The sequence below is a fragment of the Sminthopsis crassicaudata genome, chromosome 3, assembly GCF_048593235.1.
Source record: "Sminthopsis crassicaudata isolate SCR6 chromosome 3, ASM4859323v1, whole genome shotgun sequence".
In the NCBI taxonomy this organism is placed as follows: domain Eukaryota; kingdom Metazoa; phylum Chordata; class Mammalia; order Dasyuromorphia; family Dasyuridae; genus Sminthopsis; species Sminthopsis crassicaudata.
The window spans coordinates 643,655,639-643,670,735 of record NC_133619.1 but is presented as its reverse complement, the minus strand read 5'-3'; the positions used below and the strand labels follow the sequence as shown (position 1 = coordinate 643,670,735).

At 36.7% G+C, this 15,097-nt stretch overlaps 1 protein-coding gene across 1 annotated transcript; it reads left to right on the top strand.

Annotated features, from left to right (window-relative positions):
- The first annotated feature begins 13,780 nt into the window (after positions 1-13,780).
- Positions 13,781-14,770, top strand: LOC141560036 (vomeronasal type-1 receptor 4-like). Its single transcript, XM_074297670.1, has one exon. It carries the CDS (start codon positions 13,781-13,783, stop codon positions 14,768-14,770), a length of 990 nt encoding a protein of 329 aa, XP_074153771.1.
- Positions 14,771-15,097: the final 327 nt, after the last annotated feature.

The window sequence follows — 15,097 nt, the reverse complement described above, 5'->3', positions numbered from 1 at the left end:
GAAAATTATAGACCAATGTCCCTAATGAATATTGATGCAAAAATCTTAAATAAAATATTAGCAAAAAGATTACAGAAAATCATCCCCAGCATAATACATGAAGACCAAATAGGATTTATACCAGGAATGCAGGGCTGGTTTAATATTAGGAAAACTATTAGCATAATTGACTATATCAATAACCAAATTAACAAAAACCATATGATCATCTCAATAGATGCAGAAAAAGCATCTTATAGAATCCAACATCCATCCATTCCTAATAAAAAACACTTGAGTGTATAGGAATAAGTGGACTTTTCCTTAAAATACTCGGGAGGATATATTTAAAACCGTCAGTAAGCATGATATGTAATGGGGATAAACTATAACCATTTCTAGTAAGATCAGGAATGAAACAAGGTTGCCCACTATCACCATTACTATTCAAAATTGTATTAGAAATGCTAGCCTCAGCAATGAAAGTTGAGAAAGAGATTAAAGGAATTAGAGTTGGTAATGAGGAAACCAAATTATCACTCTTTGCAGATGATATGATGGTATACTTAGAGAACCCCAGAGATTCTATTAAAAAGTTATTAGAAATAAGCACAACTTTAGCAAAGTTGCAGTATACAAAATAAATTCACATAAATCCTCAGCATTTTTATACATCACTAACAAAATCCAACAGCAAGAGATACAAAGAGAAATTCCATTTGAAATAACTATCAATAGCATAAAATATTTGGGAATCTATCTACCAAAGGAAAGTCAGGAATTATATGAGCAAAATTATAAAACACTTTCCACTCAAATAAAGTCAGATTTAAACAATTGGGAAAATATTAAATGCTCTTGGATAGGCCAAGCAAATATAATAAAGATGACAATATTACCCAATCTATTTATTTAGTGTCATATCAATCAGACTTCCAAGAAACGTTTTAATGACCTAGAAAAAAATAAGAACAAAATTCATATGGAAGAACAAAAAGTCAAGAATTTCAAGGAAACTAAAGAAAAACAAAAATCAAATGAAGGTGGCCTAGCTGTACCTGTTCTAAAATTATATTAGCAGCAGTTACCAAAACCACTTGGTACTGGTTAAGAAATAGACTAATTGATCACTGGAATAGGTTAAGTTCACAGGACAAAATAATAACTATAGCAATCTAGTGTTTGACAAACCCAAAGATCCCAACTTCTGGGATAAGAATTCACTATTTGACAAAAAAAAAACTGCTGGGAAAACTGGAAATTAGTATGGCAGAAACTAGGCATGGACTTACACTTAACACCATACACCGAGATAAGATCAAAATGGGTCCATGATTTAGGCATAAAGAATGAGATCATAAATAAATTAGAGGAACATAGGATAGTTTACCTCTCAGACTTGTGGAAAAGGAAGGGATTTGTGACCAAAGAAATAGAGATCATTATTGATCACAAAATAGAAAATTTTGACTATATCAAATAAAAAGCTTTTGTACAAACAAAACTAATGCAAACAAGACTAGAAGGGAAGCAATAAACTGGGAAAACATTTTTACAGTAAAAGGTTCTGATAAAGGCCTCATTTTCAAAATATATAGAGAATTGACTCTAATTTAAAGAAATCAAGACATTCTCCAATTGATAAATGATCAAAGGATATGAACAATTTTCAGATGATGAAATTGAAACTATTTCTACCCATATGAAAGGGTATTCCAAATCACTATTGATCAGAAAAATGCAAATTAAGACAACTCTGAGAGACCACTATATGCCTGTCAGATTGGCTAAGATGAAAGGAACAAATAATGATGAATGTTGGAGGGGATGTGGGAAAACTGGGACACTGATGCATTGGTTGGTGGAGTTGTGAATGAATCCAACCATTCTGGAGAACAATCTGGAATTATGCCCAAAAAGTTATCAAACTGTGCATACCTTTTGATCCAGTAATGTTACTACTGGGCTTATATCCCAAAGAGATCTTAAAGAAGGGAAAGGGACCTGTATGTGCCAAAATGTTTATGGCAGCCCTTTTTGTAATGGCTAGAAACTGGAAAATGAATGGATACCCATCAATTGGAGAATGGTTGGGTTAATTGTAGTATATAATGTTATGGAGTATTATTGTTCTGTAAGAAATGACCAGCAGGATGAATACAGAGAGGCTTGGAGAGACTTACATGAACTGATGCTGAGTGAAATGAGCAGAACCAGGAGATCATTATACACTTCAACAACAATACTATGAGGATGTATTCTGATGGTAGTGGATATCTTCAACAAAGAAAAGATCTAATTCAGTTCCAATTGATCAATGATGGACAGAATCAGGTACACCCAGAGAAGGAACACTGGGAAATGAATGTGGTCTACTTGCATTTTTGTTTTTCTTCCCAGGTTATTTTTATCTTATGAGTCCAATTTTTCTTGTGCAACAAAAGAATTGTATGGATCTGCACACATATATTGTATCTAGGATCTATTTTAACATGTTTATGTGTGAAACTGCCTGCCATCTAGGGGAGGGGATGGAGGGAGGAAAGGGGAAAGTTGAAACAGAAGTGAGTGCAAGGGACAATGCTGTATAAATTACTCATGCATATGTTCTGTCAATAAAAAGCTATAATAACAAAAGAATTAAAAATATATTTACCAAGTAATATACCAAACAGATTCTTAGAGGAATAGTTAAGTAAGTTACAGAACAAATAGACAGCAAAATTATACTAGTGTAAAACCTCAACATGCCCCTCTCAGAATCAAAAAAAAAAAAAAAAAAAAAAAACCAACCTTACAAAAATAAATAAAAAAAGAAGTTAAGGAGTTGAATTGAATTTTAGAAAAAGTTAGATATTATAGACCTCCAGAGAAACCAAAAAGTAAATAAGAAAACAGTTAAGGAGGTGAATAGAATTTTAGAAAGGTTAAATATGATAGACTTCAGGAAGGAAAAAATTAATGGGAATAGAAAGGGAAATACCTTGTTGTCAGAAACACATGACACGTAGCCAAAATTGAACATGTATTAAGGCACAAAAACCTCACAATAAAAAGCAGAAATGCAGAAATAGTATTTGCATTCTTTTGGGATTAAAAATTTTATATACAATAAAATATAAAAAATAAAAAGAATAAACCAAAAACTACTTGGTAATTAAACAATCTAATACTAAAGAATGGGGGGGTCAAACAATAAATCATAGAAATATTCAGTAAATTCCTCAAAGAGAACAACACTAATGAAACAACATACCCAAGCTTATGGATATAGCCAAAGCAGTACTGAGGAAATTTTATATCTTTAAATGTTTGTATGAATAAAATAGAGAAAGAGATCAATAAATTGGGCATACAACTAAAAGAACTAGAAAAATAACAAGTTAATCTTTTTTAATTTTAAATTTAAAAAAATAAATAGCAAACTAGAAATTCTGAAAATCAAAGAAAAGATTGATAAAATTGAAAATGAGAAAATTATTGAACTCATAAATTAAACTAACAATTGATTTTATGAAAAACCTAACAAATTAGATAAACCTTTAGTCATTTTATATAAAAAGAGAAAAAGAAAATTAAATTTTTCCTAACAAAATTGAAGAGGATGAATTTATCACCAATAAAGAGGAAATAAAAATAATTAGAAGCCATTTTGTCCAACTATATGCCAATAAAACTGAAAATCTAAATGAAATGAACAAATATTTATAAAAGTATGACAAAATATAATGCGCCCATTTCTATTTAAAATACTAGAGAGTATAGGAATAAATGGAGCTTTCCTTAAAATGATAAGCAGTATCTATCTAAAATGATGAGCAAGTATTATATTAATGGACATAAGCTAGAAGTATAAGACTAGGGATGGAACAAATATTCCTGTCATTACCACTATTGTTTAATGTTGTACTAGAAATGTTAAATTTTGCAATAAGAAAAGAATAAGAAATTGAAGGAATTAGAGTAGCTAGTGAAGAAATAGAATTATCACTCATTGGAGATGATATGATAACATGATTAGTTTGCCTATTTAGGAAATGGTGCAAGATGAGATCTTGCAAATGCCCTAAAAAAGGCCACAGATCATGATACTGAAAAACTAGTACATACTCATGAATATCTTCTGGGCTTTTCACAATTACTCGAGTACAAATTGGACAAGGCTCATAATACGTGCTATATAGAGCAGCCCCAAATTTGTCAGGTGCACAGTTTACAGAGCTTTCCTTAGGGTAGTTTTCCACTGAGTGAAGAAATATCATTGCTATGGTTACACTGACACGTTAGCTTATCTCAGACTAAGGATTTCCTATAACATGCATTTAAAAGAACACTCTTGGAGGTCTTTTCCTTTATTTGAACCTAAACCACATCTGCAGTTGTAGTCTTCAATGCCCCCAAGATAAAGAAGCATGAGCTTGCTATAGAGGTAACCAAAGTGACTATCACTTTCCTTTAGCCCAGTTTAGAGTTAGGGTATACAACCAAGGGTGTGGGGTTTAGGACTGACCATGGACAGAGAAAGTCCCAGAGATCCTTGTTTGCCAGTCTTCAATGCCCACAGTTAGGTCATGTCTGCCTCTCCCTCCCACAAGGAACATAACAAAGTTTTTCTCTCAGTTACTGCAGCTGCCAGCTCAGCACTCTCATGTCTCAGTCTTAATTGCTGATGGGAATTGGCTTCAGGGCCAGAGTTTCCCTTCAGAGCCATCACTAACTCCCTGAGAAGACCGTGTCCCTAATTCTGCAGATGACATGATAATGACAACTCCAAGAGGGAGATGAGCTCAGGCATCGGTCCCTATAACTTCAGCCCTGGCTTTCCCACCTGTGCTCTGATGGATGGAATTCCTGTCTCCTCAGCAGCACAGCAGGCACCCAGGTAAGTGCCACTGCCAGTCTCAGGCTTGGTACAGAAGGGGAGAGCCAACCTTTGCCTTCATGCTGGCCAGGTTAAGGATGGGATGGTGTCCTGGACAGGCTTCCTGTGTATGGGACATGGAACAAACTTGTCACCAAGGGCTTCCTCACAGGAAAGAGGATTGCCCCCTTTACATTAATGTGCTGGAGTTCTCCTAGGCTGAGAGCAGGGCTCTGCTACTGACTCTGTAGAGGATGTTGGGAGAGCTGCTCAGGTGCTGATTATGATAGTTAAAATCAGAGAGACAGGTCTTGATAACAATAACTGTTTAACATTTTGTCTTTATATTTACTTAGTGACTAACAAAAATAAGATATTTAATAAATGCAGAATGGCCACTACCCAAAATATATATGGCGAAAAATTTTTTTTCTAGAGGAAAAATGCTAAATATTAAGAAATTTATGGGACAATGTTCAAAATCACTAGTAAAAAGAGTAATGCTTATTACTACAATGAGATTCTTCCTCACACCCCCTAGATAGGCAATTGTGACAAAAGGCAGTAGTGGTAGTGGCAATGGCAGCAGTACCCATAGGAGTCATAGTAGCACCAATTAACACATATTTTGCCTTAAGGTTTGCAAAGCTCTTTAAAAATATTATCTCTGCCATTGTAATAACCCTAGGAAGCAGGTACTTTTATTATCCCCATCTTACATTTGAGAAAACTGGGGCAAACAGAAGTTAAATGGCTTGTCCAAAGTCATGCTGCTTGCTAAGAGTAAGGCCAGTTCAAGTTTCCTGACTCCAGTCCCAATGCTCTTTTCATGGGCCATCTGGTCCCTCACACAGAGCATGGAACTGGGATTGAACTGAGCTGAGAGCTCCCTGTAAGAATTTCCCTATGTGGATCAGAGCAGAGCTGTCACTGCAACCTCCATGTTGAAGAGTCTTTAAGAACCAGTGATTGAGGACCATGCTCATGGACACACTGCCTGTGTGTATCAGATGCTGGACTTGAACTCAGATCTTCCTGACTCCAGAGTCAACTCTATCCTTGAGTAGGGAGAGACTGAAGAAGACGGATGAGGACCAAAGTAGATAGCTTGCTAAAAGGAGTCAGTCATCTCTGACTTCAATTCTGTCCTCAGACACCTGCTAGTTGATCATATAAAAGTCACTTTCCCTCTGTTTGCCTCAGTTTCCTTATCTGTAAAATGAAGACAATGATAGCACCTATCTCCCAGGATTGTTGGGTGCATCAAATGAGTCATTTATAAAGGACAAATCTTTAGTTGTCCATAATTTTTTGTGTCCCATGCTACTTAGTTATTTTATTATTGTGATTATCATTGTAGTTGTTGGTTCCAGATCACACTTCCTTGAGAGAAGTCACAATAAAAACTAATGGACTGGAGGTCAAGATGAGATGCTAGAACCCTCAACAAGTGAAATCAATCCAAATGAGAGAATCTCTACTTTGAATCCAGTTATTCATCTAGCACATGTTCAGACCTGCAAAATATGGCCCAATTTTCTCGTTGATTCAAAGTCTTCTCTGAGATTCTTTGTCAGATATTTTCCTGAATCTAAATATGCTATGCTTAAAATATTTCTTTGATTTAGAATTCTTTCTCTGATAAGTGAATGGAAGGTCAGGCCATCAAGACCTGACCCGGTGATTTTAATAAATCATGCTTATTTTCATAATCACCACCTGAGGGGCTCTCCAACATCCTCTAATAAAATAAATGGCAGGAAATTTCCAATTGATGGGGCTGAGAAAGCAATACCTTGTAATGTTCTTCTCTAAAACATAATTTTCTCTGGGAGCAGGTTTCTTGGGGGTTTCTGGAGGCAGCCTTCATTTCAGTTTAGTGTAATCTCCCCAAATGCAGCCAGGAGTTAAAGTCCAAATCCTTTATTGTAGCCTTCAAAATCTCGTCTCCTTCTCTTGGGGCTTGGCTACTTTCCAGAGGCCTTCCGGATCTGCTTTCAGTGTTCTCCACAGGACAGCCTGCCACCACTTCTCTGTCTCCTTCATTCTGCCCGCCTGCCTTCTCTGGCTTCTGAATCTCTCAGAGTGCATCCTGATTGAGGCTCCTAACTTATATATATGTTCTCTTAAAGGTATTAATCTTATGGAACTCTAATAAGTACTAAGTACATTACTGAACTAGAGAACTGTTAAGTACCATGCTAAATTAGATAATCTATTAATTTCAGTGATTTAGCACCTTGTAAAAATCCTAACAATACCTAGTTCAAAATAAACAAGTGACAAATTCACAATGGCCAATCTCTTTGACACAAAGATTTATTTAACGGGTTACAGACAAAATTAATGGATGAAATAAATAGCAAGAGTGATAAATGTGAAATAGAGTTGGGAGAGCATATAGTTAGAAAGGGGACAAGGCAGACTCCCCAGGGGAACTCATCACTAACCAAGAGAAAGAAAATACTCCATAATGTAAGAGAAAACCATTGTCTGGCAACCTAGAGTGACCAGAGTTAGCTAGAGCAAGTAAGAGTGCCATTAGAAAGAAGGTTCTATGAGGAAGAGAAAGAGAATACCTCATATGCAGGAGGCTTCGTCCTGAAGAGAACTTGGCAAAGAGCTTCATGATAAACAGATCTTACTTATATAGGGGGAAAAATAGTCTTGGGCATATCTTAGGTGAAAAGGCTACCACTCAAGAGGGAGGGGGAGGGAAATCAAGGAGGAGAGGAAGTGCCTGGAAGCTCAAAGGTAGAATGGAGCCAGATTAAATACATCTGGCAGATCAGTTCCCAGATCTGTCTAAAGATTTGCTAATCAATATCTCAAAGGGTTTTTTGAAAATATCCAGCTTGGTGGATGGAAAATGGGGGTTGCTAAAGAGTTCCTTCCTAGATAGTCTGATAACAGAATTACTTGATAATAACTTCTTCCCAAGGAAAGAGGGTAGGGCACATCATAGCTCATTATTCTAAAAGAAAAAACCTTAGCACAGTACTGGGTACACAGCATTCCACAAATTTTTTCCTTCAAATTAACATACCATAATTTGCTAGACCATTCATTAACTGCTTCTGTTTCCATTTTATTTCTTTTTACAAAAAATAATTACTATAATTTTTTTTGTATTATGCTGTCCTCTTTTTTCCCTCCATTTATTGGGAAAATATATACACTTTCATACATGTATTAGTGACTTTGTGCTAGTGATTTTTTATGCACATCATTTCTTTCAAGAATATTTAAACCATTTTGCAACTTTGTAAACATTGTATTAGTGTGTATATTTTCCTTGAAAATATTTTCATTTTAAGCAAGATAGTACATTGGTAGAAAGCTAAAAGTGGAATTAATGAGACCTCAGTTCAGATATTTAAAAACTGGACACACCACTTAACTTTCTGTCTTAATTTCCTCAATTGAGGATAACAAGAACACCTACTTCCTAATGTTGTTTAAAAATCAAAAATAATATATTTTTTAAAATATAGCAAGATAAAAAGTGATTGGTAGCATGACTACTATGAATATAGCCACTAAAGCTGCTGCTGCTACTATCACTACTATCTTTTGTCATAATTGTTAGTCTAAGGGACATGAGGTACAATTGAATGATTGCAATAAGCATTTCTCTCTTTTTTACTAGTGATTTAGAGCATTGTTTCACATATTTCTTGATATTTTGCATTTTTCCATTAGAAAACTATATCTTTTTGGCTATATATCCATTACAAAATGGATTTTCTATATTTATTAAATATCTTATTAGTGTAAGTCACTAAGATAAGAGAACATAAAAAGACAAAATCTTAAACAATTTTTGCCATCAAAAATCAATCTAAGAACTTTAGAAAAAACATGGTTTTGACTATACAAACCTTCAGAAGTAAAATGATATTTCTGGGAATTTTTAATATGCTGTCCAAATTTGCCATATCTTTCCTTTCAAGGAATGTGTCTTTTAAATTCAGATACAAGTGTTATCTGAAGTAAACTTGAAGGGGGAGGGAACTATGCCCTTTACTGAAACTGTTCTCTTTATGATTATCACTCTAAAAGTGTGCTTCCTTTACTGAAACTGTGTTTTTTTTTAACATTATCACTCTGAAACTGTGTTCCCTTTTGATCTGTGATGCCTTTTGGAGTCTCAGGCCCTCCTGGGGAAGGTATATCCCCCAGATAAGTTATTTTTCAAGGATGCCAGACCCTTTGATTCAATTAGAAATCCTGGCCAAAAAGTGTTGTTAATTCCAATAGTAGATCTGGGCTGGATACTGATAAGCATCTAGTCCTGGGAACCTTGGCTTCCTGAAGACTCCTTTTAAAGGTCAATTTCTAAACTCACTCCTTGCAGAGGCCCAAAGCAAGAACATGCCATGCCAAGGAACCTCTCTTTCTCCTTGCCATAGCTGCCTGCAAGGACTCTCTGCCCACTGAGAAGGCATCCTCTTCTCAGTGTAAGCCTCCATTTCCCTAATAGAACTTTGCCACTAAAGAAGTCAGTCTCTTAGCAAAACTGGCTTCCTATCCAACAGTAAACTTTCATTTTTGCCAATTAATTCAGGGTTTCATGAATTCTTTTATGGAAAAACCTGCACTGACAAAAAGGGATTTTAACAACTCTCTGACTCCCACTAACGTCATCAAACTTTGAGCACAAGAATATAAAATCTAACACTATTTTCATTTCTTCTCCTTCTATTTGCTAGGAGACAATGGGACTTTTTGCTAAGATCCTTATTGGGTTTTTTTATATTAAGCTTCAAATCAGCTTTTACTGTTTCCTCTTTAATCCTCATCAAGAAGCTTCTTAGTTCATCTTCATTTTTTTTGCAGTCAGAGTGGTACTGTCTGATATTTTTCTCGGCAACCTTAATTTCAGCTTTTGATTCATCCAGCCTGGCATTTGACATGATGCATTCTGCATATAAATTCAGTAAGTGAGGGGACAATATACAGCCTTTTCACACTCCCTTTCCAATCTTGAACTAATTAGTGCTCAATGTCCAGTTCTAGCAATTGCTTCTTGGTCCATATAGAGATTTCTCAGGAGATAAGTAAGATGATCTGGTACTTCCATTTCTTTGAGGACTTGCCACATTTTACTGGGATGCACACAACCAAAGGCAATGAAGCAGACATGGTTGTTTTTTCTGGAACTCCTTTGCTTTCTCCATAATCAAGCAAAAGGTGGCAATTTGGTCTCTAGTTCCTATATTTCTTCAGAAACCAGCTTGCTCTTTTGATAATTCTTGGTTCACATATGCTGAATGTAATCTTGCAACTTAAGAGTAATCTTGTTTATGTGTGAAATGAACACAATTGTTCAGTAATTTACATATTTCTTAGCATTGCCCTTTTTTAAGATTGGGATATAAACTGATCTTTTACCAATCTAGTAGCCACTGTTGAGGTTTCCTAATTTGCTGGCATCTTGAATGTACAATTTTAATAGCATCGTCTTTCATTGGTTTTAAATAGCATAGCTTAAATCCTATCTATTCCACTAGCCTAATTGTTAGCAATGCTTCCCAAACCTCACTTAACTTCATTCTCTAAGATGCCTGCTTCTGTATAAATAACTATATCATCATGGTTATTAGTAATGTTCAGCTCTTTCTTGGATAGGTATATTCTAGCAACCCCTTCATATTCTCTTTTGCTTCCTTTGTGTCCCTACCATTTTTCCTTTTGTCTTGTTTTCTTTTTTTTCAACAATTTTAAAAGTCTTATCACATATCCATTTTGATTTCTTGCTCTTCTTTTTCTTTGGAATTTTTGTTGTTGCTGCTGTCTCATGTAAGACATTGCAAACCTTTGTTCATGTTTCTTCAGGCATTCTGTCTACTAGGTATAACTCCTTAAATGTATTAATTTTCTCCCATTCATAAGGGATATTGTATAGATCATACCTGTATGGTATGAACTTTCTTCGATTTAAGTCTGACAAAGCAATGATGGAGGTATGGTGGGGGTGAGTCAAATGCTGAACTCATTAAAAAAGAAATAATGGAAAATGTGATGGGGATCAGGAAGTTACATGTATCAACATTTCATTTCATTAAGCTAAAATTTGGGTTAAATGAAGTATTACCTTTGAAAAAATGACAAAGGGAAAGTCTAGAAGCAGCTTTGGGTTGCTATTGCAGGTATTCCTCACCATAACAATTTATTTCAGGATCTGGGCATGGTGTAAGAAGCAAAATATGATTTCAATTCTTGAAAGCCTGGCTAGAGGCTGTTTTGTTCTGGAATATCTCTTTACTTCATTTTACATCCATATTTCATTCCCTTTCTGCCTGTCCTTATGATTCTCTGGACCTCGCTTCTATATTTTCATAGTTGGTTCTCTCTCTCTCTCTCTCTAATCTTTACCTACTTTCTCTGTCTTCCTCTCTGCACTCTCTTAGAATTTCTTTTTTTGCTCATATTTAATAAATACTTATTGGCTGTTTCACTATTTTGCCTGCCAATGAAACAGTACCTTCAGAATTAAGCCATGTCTCAGTGGGAGCCAGAAGATGGAGGAAGTCATATTAGATGAAAGCAAATTTGTTTCACGTTAAATATGTATAATTCTTTGAAACCTATGTCCATAGTTGTCATGTTATACAAAAAAAAAGTAGGAACAAAACCAAAAAACATAGAAGAAAACAAAACAAACAGGTGATGATATTATGCTTTGTTCCATGTTCATTCTCAACATTGGATGCGGGTGGTGTTTTCCATCTCAAAACTATTTCAATTGAGGCATGAGCTTTGTACAACAAACCCATCCACAACACTGAGATGGACAAAGTGTGGGAGATGAGACTATCACTGACTACCATAATAATCTAAATTTGAGTCCACTCTTTCCATGGATGCTGTGGTTATTGGTGGGAGAATAAGTCACAAATCTTTTCTGTGGAGAGTGTCTTCCTCCTAATTGTTCCAAATATACTAATTTAGGAAATACTTTGGCTAAAACCTATGTAAATCTACTGGTTCATTATTAAAGGGAAGTATACCAGTGGAAGCTCCTGATCTAAAGCCATAGGAGCTGCCCCGTATAAGAATGTCGCTATTACATGAAGTAAGAGCCAACTTCTGGGTACCCAGTGTATGGATGTGAGTGTGAATCAGGCAAATACATCTCCATCAGACATTTGGATGACAGAATTATCTCATTACTAATTCACCATCTTCAGAGATTTGATGGAAGTGTAATATGGTTCAAAAGGTTCCAAGTCACCTATGTCCAATTTGCAATTTAATTCACTGTTTAATATCAAATATTATCCTCCTTACCCAAATATCGGTTAAGGAGTATTTTTAATGGTTCATTTCCCAAGGAAAAAAATCTTAAGATCACTTACCTAATACTAAGAGTAACAATAACAACAACAATAAATATTTGGTTAGCACATCAAATCTTGAAATTATTTTTTATCTTGTATCTCATGTGTTTCTCATAACAAGCATAACAATTATTTTCTTTATTTTACATATGAAGAAACTGAGGCCTATATGGTGGAGTGATTTCCACAGAGAATAAACATTTGAACCACTCAATAAGTATTTGAATTCAGGGATTCCTGAATATTTACCCTAACCAATGGACTCCAGATATTGATGAAATTCTTTGGTTCTCATCTAAATATTTCTCGAGAATTATCTCCAATTTGTCTTTTCTTGACCACAAGCAACAACTACTTCATTTCTCTTCTGATTTTCAAAGACTTTTATTAGAATTCTCTTTCAAAGACTTTTATGACACAACCATGAGCATTTACTATTAATTACCAAATTGGATGCTCTTCCCTGCTAACCCTAAATTCTCATGTGCATATGTCTGGGTTCACGTGAGGGTAGAACTGTGTTTATAAATGTGACTAATTATCCCCAAATCTGACAAAAGATCACTAAGCTGCTGTATCATTATGGCCTAGATACTACCCTGGGAGTTCTCAGGGTATCCCTACAAAAGATATCATAGTATAGGTATTTGACTTGTTCCCCAAAGTGGCAAAGAAATATCCAGTAATAGACTGTGTGACACTGATTGATGATTACCTGAGCTCTGTTAAGCCAGACTTAATTCCTGGTTGAATTTTCATTCCTTCTAAGTCTTATCAGTCAGCCACCAAATGGTAATAGCATTGTGCTCAAGTTAGGCAAGAGCCCCAAGGACAAAATCCCAAGTGCCTGAAGTCCTGAAGTATGAGATTCAGAGATTCCCTCTCCTGGCTATGTGGAAGTATATGTATCTGGATGCTCCAAGAGGCCATATAGATTAGAAATCCCTGCTGTGGTTTGAGAGTCCAGAGATGAGAACAAGGTTTTTGTGACTGACAAAAGTATTCACTAAGAAATCCAAGAATGGAGCATTTGAGGCTCATCATAGCCTCCTGCAGCTTCACCCCTCCCAGGACTCTGTCTCAGGACTATCATATAGAATTTGGGCAGTCTGGGAAGTGCAGCAACATGGACATGATGGAAGAAGGGATCACCTGCCTGTGTGATGATGAATGTGTGTAAGGCCTAGGAGGACAATGAAGGTCCTGCTGTACTGTCTATCCACGTGTGTATGAGGTTGTTTTGTGTCCTCATTTGGAAGATAGTAAAGACTGGAACACTAGCTCTCATAGAGTCCTAAACTTTTGCACCAAAATCAAAGGCTGATTATGGGATTGCTCTGTCCTGGGCAGTGTTCTTATACCTAGTTCCAAGAGTTCTAGGTGGTACAATGGATTGAAGGATGGAAGCAGGATAACCTGAGGCAAACTTCAGCCTCAAACATTTAGTGTCTCTGTGAGATTGGGCAAGCCCTTCAATCTCAGTATCAGTATCCTCAAGGGTAAAACAGGGATTATAACAGCAGCTATCTCACAGAGCTGTGGGGAGGACACTTTGCAGTGTCCAGGGAAGTGCCTGGCAGCCATAGGTGCTTAATCAATGCTTGTTTCTTTCCCTCAAGGAACCTCTGGCTCTGATGCCAATTCTCCTGGCCTCTCCAAGAGCATGCTTCTACAAGACCATGTCATAAGGTTAATTTTGCTTTGTCAGATTGCAGTTGGGCTCCTTGGGAATGGCTTATGCCTCTTCTTGTATAGCTTGGCCAAGGTGACCAACCACAAGCTGAGGCCCATGGATGCCATTCTGGCCCAACTTGCTTTGGCCAATGCCATCTTGCTACTCTCTAAAGGGATCCCTGAAGCATTACTGTATTTCAGGTCAGTATTCTTCCTAGGGAATTATGGATGTAAAATTATATTTTATGTCCAAAGGGTCAGCAGAGGCTCTTCTATCTGCACCACCTGGCTCTTGAGTGCCTTTCAGGCAGTTATCATCAGTCCCAACAGCTCTAGGTTGGCCATTCTCAAGACCAAAACCACAAAGTGCATCAGGCCTGTGTGTGTCCTGTGCTGGATATTCACCATGCTCATAGATATTTATGTACCAATGTATATAACAGGCCCAAAGGACAGCAACCAAAGCCACATCAGGGGAATGGACCTTCAGTATTGCTACTGGGAAAATGTGCTTTCAGACATCACCCTCCTGCCTACCCTCCGAGACCTCTTGTTTGTAGCCTGCATGAGTTTTGCCAGTAGCTACATGGTGTTTCTCCTGCACAGACACCATCAGAGAACTCAAAAGATTCACAGCACCAGACCCTCTCCAAGGAGATCTCCAGAGATCAAGGCCACCCAAACCATCTTGCTGCTGGTGGGCACCTTTATCACAACTTACTGTGTGAGCTGTGGCTTTCTGCTACTTAATGTGTACTCTGTCAGTTCCAGTCTCTGGGGAGGAAATGTATCCTTGTTTGTTACGTTGTGTTTCCCAGTTATCAGTCCCTTTTTACTGATTCACAATGAAGGGAATCAATCCAGCTGTGCTACCTGGTGGAGGACCAGTCCTCATCCTCAGAAGAAGTCTTAAGGATTCCAGTGATCTCCATGACTTCATCTCTGTATCTAACACTTCTTAGTGAAGACTTTCTGGAAGAGGCCTTGATCAATCTGGCCCTATCCTAATAATAAAAAAGCAAAATGGACCACTCCAAGGACTTCTGGTCACAGCTTACAGACATGAAATAAGGAAGCTGCTTTTTTCACACATTCTCCTCATAATAATCTCTCTACCTCTGTGCGACAGACTAACCCAGCTCAGCCCTTCTTTCCTACCTGAGCCTCATTCTGGATCCTCCTATGTTCTTTTTCCACCACATCCTAGCAGTCTTCAGAATTACTCCCCATCCTATCTCCC

Coding starts and splice junctions, on each gene's coding strand:
- LOC141560036 (XM_074297670.1), top strand. CDS start 13,781: ATGCTTGTTTCTTTCCCTCAAGGAACCTCTGGCTCTGATGCCAATTCT.